The sequence below is a fragment of the Scomber scombrus genome, chromosome 19 (assembly GCF_963691925.1).
Source record: "Scomber scombrus chromosome 19, fScoSco1.1, whole genome shotgun sequence".
In the NCBI taxonomy this organism is placed as follows: Eukaryota; Metazoa; Chordata; class Actinopteri; order Scombriformes; family Scombridae; genus Scomber; species Scomber scombrus.
The window spans coordinates 1,140,774-1,149,414 of NC_084988.1; the positions used below are offsets into that span (position 1 = coordinate 1,140,774).

The 8,641-nt window shown below is 40.4% G+C and overlaps 1 protein-coding gene across 1 annotated transcript; it reads right to left on the minus strand.

Moving 5' to 3' along the window:
- Positions 1 to 498: 498 nt before the first annotated feature.
- LOC134001221 (tripartite motif-containing protein 16-like) lies at positions 499 to 6,019 on the minus strand. Its single transcript, XM_062440790.1, has 2 exons — positions 4,736 to 6,019; positions 499 to 918 (listed from the first exon to the last, which is right to left on the minus strand). The coding sequence occupies exons 1-2, from the start codon at positions 6,017 to 6,019 to the stop codon at positions 499 to 501; spliced, it is 1,704 nt and encodes a 567-aa protein (XP_062296774.1).
- Positions 6,020 to 8,641: the final 2,622 nt, after the last annotated feature.

Genomic DNA, 8,641 nt, shown 5'->3' on the forward strand with positions numbered 1-8,641 from the left:
TACAGTTGTACAGTTGAATTTAGTCTTTCTTCTTATTTAACCCATCCTAAGTATTACGAGCACTATGTTTAACTTTGTATTTACATGCATATCATGAATAAATCACTCATAAATCACAGGATCACAGCAGCAGTGACCGGTCACAACAGCAATGGCTTAAAGTTTTGAAGAGAAACTACGCGCAGCCTCCTTTACATGATGCGTCTATATGCGTCGGATGCTTAATGTCGCTGTTGACACCTTTTTTCTCTTCTATAAGCTCAACATTAACAATATTATAATCTCTCCAAGAGTCTCAGTGGTTTCTGTTTACAATTTGTAAAAGCTCAAGGAAGATATTCCAGTGCAAAAAACTGATGTTAAATCCTCAATCCCCTAATTATATTCTATACCATTTCAACAATGCATACATAAGTAATAAAAAGTGTTATATATCACTATTAGCGTGACAGCTGATCTCTGAGCATCTCAGAAACATGGAGACAAAAACATGAAGAATTATAACATCTGACACATGAAGCCTGAAATGACTCCTGTATTTTTCACTTTACACAACTCAGCTGTGGATTCATCACCAAGACAAAGTCCAGCATAGAGAGGCTGAGTGAATGTGGTCTGGACTCTGTGGAGGAGAGTCATGGTTTCAGAGACGCTGTAGAAGGACAGAATACCTGCTCTGTGATCCAGGTACACTCCAACTCTGGAGGAAACAGGACCTGAGATGGGAGTCTCAATGTTGTTGAAGCAAAATTCATAACTGTCAGTGTCACAAACTAAAGACCAAGATTGGTCATTACATCCAAATAGAGATTCATCTCCTGCTCTGCTGATATTCTTGTATGCGACTGCTACCTCAACTACTCCTTCCCACTCCACCTCCCAGTAACAACGTCCAGTCAGACTCTCTCTACTCAGGACCTGATACTGATCAGTGAATCTGTCTGTGTGTCTAGAATAAGACTGGTGTTGATACGACCATTCTACTTTTCTGTTCCCCTCAGATAATAACAGCTCTGTGTTTACTGTGTTTGGATCCAGAGTGATTTCACGTGAATATCTTAAGAGCTCATCTCTGGTCTTGGCTTCTGGTTGTGGCAATAAAACGTCCACTTCAGTCTCTCTCAGTGAGATGTTTGTCCATGTGTCCCTCAGGATGTCCTGTAGTAGATCTCTGAGCTCTGACACAGCTGCTGTCACATCCTCAAAGTATCTCAGAGGACGGATATTGATGCTGGATGAGTCTGTAGGTTCACTGAGTTGTGACACTGAGGGGTAGTTGTGTAGAAACTGGTTGTGATCCTCTGTGTGTGAGAGCTGCTTCAGTTCAGCGTCTTTCCTCTTCAGCTCAGTGATCTCCTGCTGCAGCTTCTCCTGAAGCTCTTTGACTCCACTCACTTCAGTTTCCTGCTGGGATCTGATCTGCTGCATCACATCAGAGCTTCTTTTCTGGAGGAGACGGATCAGCCGAGTGAAGATCTTCTCACTGTCCTCCACTGCTTTATCAGCAGAGAGACTGACGGCCTCCCCCTCCAGTTGAAGCAGCTTCACATCTTTCTCTCTGTCCTGGATTCTCTGCTGGATGTTTAGTCGACTCACCTCCAGCTCTCTCTGCCTCTCAGTCCTTTCTGCTGCAGCTGGGACTGTGTCGTGGCCTTTATGATCCTCCATAGTGCACAGATAACAGATACACTTCTTATCTGTACGGCAGAATATCTTCATCACCTCATCATGACGAGAGCAGATGTTCTCCTGGAGCTTCTCCGAGGGCTCCACCAGCTTGTGTTTCTTTAATTTGGTTAATTCAAAGTGAGACTGGAGGTGATTCTCACAGTAAGAGATCAGACAGGTCAGACAGGACTTAAAGGCTTTCAGCTTCCTCCCAGTGCAGACATCACAGGCCACATCTTCAGGTCCAGCATAGCAGTGATCAGCAGGAGCTGCTTGGAGTCCAGTCTTCTTCAGCTGCTCCACTAAAGCTGCTAACATGGTGTTTTTCTTCAGGACAGGCCTCGGTGCAAAGGCCTCTCTGCACTGAGGGCAGCTGTAGATCTTCCTCTGATCCTCTCCATCCCAGAATCCTTTAATACACCTCATACAGTAGTTGTGTCCACAGGGAATAGCCACCGGATCCTTCAGTAGATCCAGACAGATCGAACAACAGAAGGTTTCTCGGTCCAGCTGATCTGTCTGCGCCATTTCAGCTCTCAGAGGCAACGACTGTCTGAGCTTCACTTCCTGATAAGTTTAATAAGTTTGAGTCTCGATCTGACAGGTGAAACAAGTTTGAACAGATCTGAACACGTGACTCATCAGTGAATGCAGCCTGACAGCTCTGTGCTGCGTAACATGTTGGTTACACCCATTTACAAACTGCAGATTTAAAGGGAGAGAACAATGAAATATGACACCAGAGTGGATCACTGCAACAGATTTATATTTTAATCATGTTGTTTGTGTTTGAAATACAAGCAAATAAAACCAAAGTTCATCTTATCCAGAAACTCTGCTGATAAATGTCGAACTTTGACAGTCACATATAATAAGTAGAAAATGAAGCTTCAGATTGTTCACACATCCAATCAGTAAAGTGTGATCAATGATTTCATGTTCAGATTGACTTCATCCACACAGTCAGTTAGTTTAACCCAGAATGTCAGCTATGTACAAGAACATCATTAATGATTATTATCATGATTATTACAGTTTGATTGAACATTTCTTTATGAATTTACAAAGTGATGAGAACAAAATATCTGTGATGAAGGAAGTTCTGCAGTTTTCTCTGTTTAAGAAACAACAGACACAAATACATCAATACAAACATGAAACTAACATTTAGAACAAAGAGAAGTTCACATTTTCATCTGAAGAAATGTCAGTGAAGGTTAAAAACATGGTGATGAGCAGTGAGAGCCTCCATGAATAAAAACACACAGGAAAAAGTCACATTTAAAGAAAATGATTATATATGCGACACATACATAAAGTTAAAAAAAGGTGTTGAATATCCCTATTACTGTGCTTGGATCCAAAGTGATTTTACGTGAATATTTTAAGAACTCAGCTCTGGTCGTGGGTTTTGTTTTGTTTTATAGCTATATCAGTTGCTTTAAAACCATCTCTGTGATACAACAGAGTGTCACATTTTTAAAACACTATATCACCAATTTTACTGTATGTAAGGTCTTAACTCAGCTGTAACTCACATTGCCTACCAACACGTATATCTGGATATTTAAAACAAATTAACATTTGATGTGTGAATTTGGTAGACACTTGGATCAATTAATAAAGTTATTGAGGACTCACTTGATCATTATAGTACTTATTTATCAGTAGAGATCTGTACAACTAACTAAACTATGTAATGCTGAAACATGTAGTCACTTATATGACTATTGGATTGACAGAAATCATATAATAATAGTAATTACAAATTTTTCTAACCAATTAATTGTTAAAGACTGTGTAATGTGAATTCAGACATTTTCTTCTAAACACATTAAATAGGTCATAAATGTATTTCTAAAAAATGTGTAAAAAGCATTTCAACTATTTAGATTTGAATTGTGGAGCTAGGCTAGGCTAGGTGTTTCAAGATTTCTGTGTCAGGATTTAGTGGGCGGGTCTGAAAAAAATGTATAAATACATTCAGCGCACACTACTACTACAGACTACAGTTAGCTAAGTTAGCTGCCGAGTTAGCCACAGAGCTAGCAGTCAAGCTAGTAGCTGAGTTAGCCGCGGAGCTAGCAGTCGAGCTAGCAGCTGAGTTAGCCACCGAGCTACAAGTCGAGCAAGCAGCTGAGCTAGCTGCTGAGTTAGCCGCCGAGCTAAAGACAGCAATCACACACCCTTAATATCACTGAAGTCTTTGCATCAAACCCATCCTAAGTATAAGGAGCACTATGTTTAACTTTGTATTTAAATGCATATCATGAATAAATCACTCATAAATCACAGGATCACAGCAGCAGTGACTGGTCACAACAACAATGGCATAAGGTTTTGAAGAGAAACTACACACAACCCCCTTTACATGATGCGTCTATTCGAATGCTTAATGTCGCTGCTGACACCTTTTTTTCTTCTATAAGCTCAACATTAACTATATGATAACCTCTCCAAGAGTCTCAGTGGTTTCTATTTACAATTTGTAAAAGCTCAAAGTTCTAACAACTGATGTTAAATCCCCAATCCCCTAATTATATTCTATAATTCCATATTTCAATAATACATACATGAGTAATAAAAAGTGTTATATATCCCTATTAGCGTGCCAGCTGATCTCTGAGCATCTCAGAAGCATGGAGACGTACAACATCTGACACATGAAGTCTGAAATGACTTCTGTCTTTTTCACTTAACACAGCTCAGCTGCAGAGAAGCGATAAAGACAAAGTCCAGCATAGAGAGGCTGAGTGAATGTGGTCTGGACTCTGTGGAGGAGAGTCATGGTTTCAGAGACGCTGTAGAAGGACAGAATACCTGCTCTGTGATCCAGGTACACTCCGACTCTGGAGGAAACAGGACCTGAGACAAGAGTTTTAATGTTGTTGAAGCAAAATTCATACCTGTTAGTGGAACGATGTAAAGACCAAGATTTGTCATTACGTCCAAATAGAGATTCATCTCCTGCTCTGCTGATATTCTTGTATGCGACTGCTACATAAACTGTTCCCCTCTTCTCCACCTCCCAGTAACAACGTCCAGTCAGACTCTCTCTACTCAGGACCTGAGTATAATTAATGAATCTGTCTGTGTGACTAGAATAAGACTGTGGTTGTTTAGTATATGTTACTTTTCTGTTCCCCTCAGATAATAACAGATATGTGTTTACTGTGTTTGGATCCAGAGTGATTTCACGTGAATATCTTAAGAGCTCAGCTCTGGTCTTGGACTCTGGTTCTGGTTGTGGCAATAAAACGTCCACTTCAGTCTCTGTCAGTGAGAATTTTGTCCGTCTGTCCCTCAGGATGTCCTGTAGTTTATCTCTGAGCTCTGACACAGCTGCTGTCACATCCTCAAAGTATCTCAGAGGACGGATATTGATGCTGGATGAGTCTGTAGGTTCACTGAGATGTGACACTGAGGGGTAGTTGTGTAGAAACTGGTTGTGATCCTCTTTGTGTGAGAGCTGCTTCAGTTCAGCGTCTTTCCTCTTCAGCTCAGTGATCTCCTGCTGCAGCTTCTCCTGAAGCTCTTTGACTCCACTCACTTCAGTTTCCTGCTGGGATCTGATCTGCTGCTTCACATCAGAGCTTCTTTTCTGGAGGAGACGGATCAGCCGAGTGAAGATCTTCTCACTGTCGTCCACTGCTTTATCAGCAGAGAGACTGATGGCCTCCACCTCCTGTTGAAGCAGCTTCACATCTTTCTCTCTGTCCTGGATTCTCTGCTGGATGTTTAGTCGACTCACCTCGAGCTCTCTCTGCCTCTCAGTCCTTTCTGCTGCAGCTGGGACTGTGTCGTGGCCTTTATGATCCTCCATAGTGCACAGATAACAGATACACTTCTTATCTGTACGGCAGAATATCTTCATCACCTCATCATGACGAGAGCAGATGTTCTCCTGGAGCTTCTCCGAGGGCTCCACCAGCTTGTGTTTCTTTAATTTGGTTGATTCAAAGTGAGACTGGAGGTGATTCTCACAGTAAGACATCAGACACGTCAGACAGGACTTGGTGGCTTTCCTCTTCCTCCCAGTGCAGACATCACAGGCCACATCTTCAGGTCCAGCATAGCAGTGATCAGCAGGAGCAGCTTGGAGTCCAGTCTTCTTCAGCTGCTCCACTAAAGCTGCTAACATGGTGTTTTTCTTCAGGACAGGCCTCGGTGTGAATGCCTGTCTGCACTGAGGGCAGCTGTAGATCTTCCTCTGATCCTCTCCATCCCAGAATCCTTTAATACAGCTCATACAGTAGCTGTGTCCACAGGTAGTAGTCACCGGATCCTTCAGTAGATCCAGACAGATCACACAAGAGAAGGTTTCTGGGTCCAGCTGATCTTTCTGCGCCATTTCAGCTCTCAGAGGCAACGACTGTCTGAGCTTCACTTCCTGATAAGTTTAATAAGTTTGAACTTTGATCTGAACAACATGTGATTCAGTCATAAATGCAGCCTGACAGCTCTGTGCTGCGTCACATGTTGGTTACACCCATCTACAAACTGTAGATTTAAAGGGAGAGAACAATGAACTCTGATCCCAGAGTGGAGCTTGTTGTGTTTAAAGCTTTATTGATCATTGTATCAGTAAATCTTTAATACTGTATCAATATCAAATATAACCTGCAACAGCTTTCATATTTTAATAATGTTGTTTGTGTTTTAAATACAAGCAAATAAAACCAAAGTTCATCTTATCCAGAAACTCTGCTGATTAATGTCGACCTTTGACAGTCACATGATCCTCTGTAAAAACTGTCAGCAGCAGTACTGGAAGAAGTACTCAGATACTTTACTGCAGTAAAAGTACTAATACTACAATGTACAAATACTCTATTACAGTAAAAGTACTGCAGTATTATGAGTGATGTAGTATGCAGTATTACAGTAAAAGTACTGCAGTATTATGAGTGATGTAGTATGCAGTATTACAGTAAAAGTACTGCAGTATTATTATGTGAACTTTGTGATGTTTTAGGGGGGAAACTGCCTCTAATAAACTCTCATTGTAGTTTCACATTTTCTCCACAAGCTTTGAATGAGAAGAACAAACTTTGATCACTGTTGATAAAAATCATGTTTATTGATTATTGAAGCTTCAGATTGTTCACACATCCAATCAGTAAAGTGTGATCAATGATTTCATGTTCAGATTGACTTCATCCACACAGTCAGTTAGTTTAACCCAGAATGTCAGCTATGTACAAGAACATCATTAATGATTATTATCATGATCATTACAGTTTGATGGAACATTTCTTTATGAATTTACAAAGTGATGAGAACAAAATATCTGTGATGAAGGAAGTTCTGCTGTTTTCTCTGTTTAAGAAACAACAGACAAAAATAAATCAATACAAACCTGAAACTAACATTTAGAACAAAGAGAAGTTCACATTTTCATCTGAAGAAATGTCAGTGAAGGTTAAAAACATGTTGATGAGCAGTGAGAGCCTCCATGGATAAAAACACACAGGAAAAAGTCACATTTAAAGAAACTGATTATATAAGCGACACATACATAAAGTTAAAAAAGGTGTTGAATATCCCTATTGCGGTGTTTCAAAGTGATAAAAAAAATTAAAAAAAACTAAAACATTTACATCAGTTGCTTTAAAAATCTCTGTGATACAACCAGGTGGGGAGTTCTGGTCCTCTGAAATGAGGCCAACGTGGAAGTAACTTAAAACTGCATTCTATCAAAAGGCCACCAGGGGGCGAACGTTTTGGTGTCAAAAGGACTTCCGTCTCTATACAAGTCAATGGAGAATTCACCAACTTCTCACTTGATTTCTAACCTCAGTAAACGTTTTCAAAATGTGTTTATGGTCTCAATCGCTAGTTTAAAGCCTTCTTCAATGCAGTATGATGTTCATTTGGGACATTTTGGCCTCCCTGATTTTATATGTGACGATAAAGCAGGGTATGCATTAGGGCGTGGCTACGTCGTGATTGACAGGTTGATTGGTTCACAGGTTCAGGATGGCGCCTCATGCTCCTCCTGATGCCCATATAAGTAGAATCCCTGTTTTTATTTTCCCAGCATGCACCTGAAATGTTCAAGATGGCGCTGCTCAGATCTGATACTATTGGCCTCCGAGCAGCAGTCCACAAACCAATGGGTGACGTCACGGATGTTACGTCCACTTATATACTATGGATAGAACATAGTGTCACATTTTTTAAACACTTTATCACCAATTTTACTGTATGTAAGGTCTTAATTCAGCTGTAATTCACATGGCCTACCAACACGTATATCTGGATATTTAAAAAAATTTACATTTGATGTGTGAATTTGGAAGACACTTGGAACAATTAATAAAGTTATTGAGGACTCACTTGATCATTATAGTACTTCTGTGTTAGTAGAGATCTCTACAACTAACTTTACTAAACTGTGTAATGCTGAAACATGTAGTCACTTATATGACTGTTGGATTGACAGAAATCCTATAATAATAGTAATTACACATTTAGATATAGGTATAAATACATTCAGTGCACAATACTACTACAGTCTACAGTTAGCCGAGTTAGCCGCCGAGTTAGCTGCCGAGTTAGCCGTCGAGCTAGCCGCCGAGCTAGTAGCTGAGTTAGCTGCTGAGCTAGCCGCCGAGCTAGTAGCCGAGCTAGCAGCAGAGTTAGCAGCAGAAAGCTCTCAGAAGTAGCGTCCATGTTTTCTGGTAGAGGTGGTGACTTTGATTGACAGGTGACACTTGGTAGGGGGCGGGGCTTCAGCGTTTCGGAGCAGAGATAGCAGGCTGACTTTTACACAACTTTGAAGCCTAATTTCATATATTTGGCGATTTTTTTAATCATTCGAATTTGGCAGGGTGGTTAACAACACACTTTTCTGTAGTATGTCAAACTCAGAACACATATTTATTCTTACTTTATACGGACTTTAAGATATTGCTGATTTTCATGATTTTGTATTAAGACACATTTAATATTGTTCAGTTTTGAAGCGTTG

Coding starts and splice junctions, on each gene's coding strand:
- LOC134001221 (XM_062440790.1), bottom strand. CDS start 6,019: ATGGCGCAGAAAGATCAGCTGGACCCAGAAACCTTCTCTTGTGTGATC. Junction 919..4,735: donor GATTCATTAATTATACTCAG/GTCCTGAGTAGA, acceptor GATCAGTATCAG/GTCCTGAGTAGAGAGAGTCT.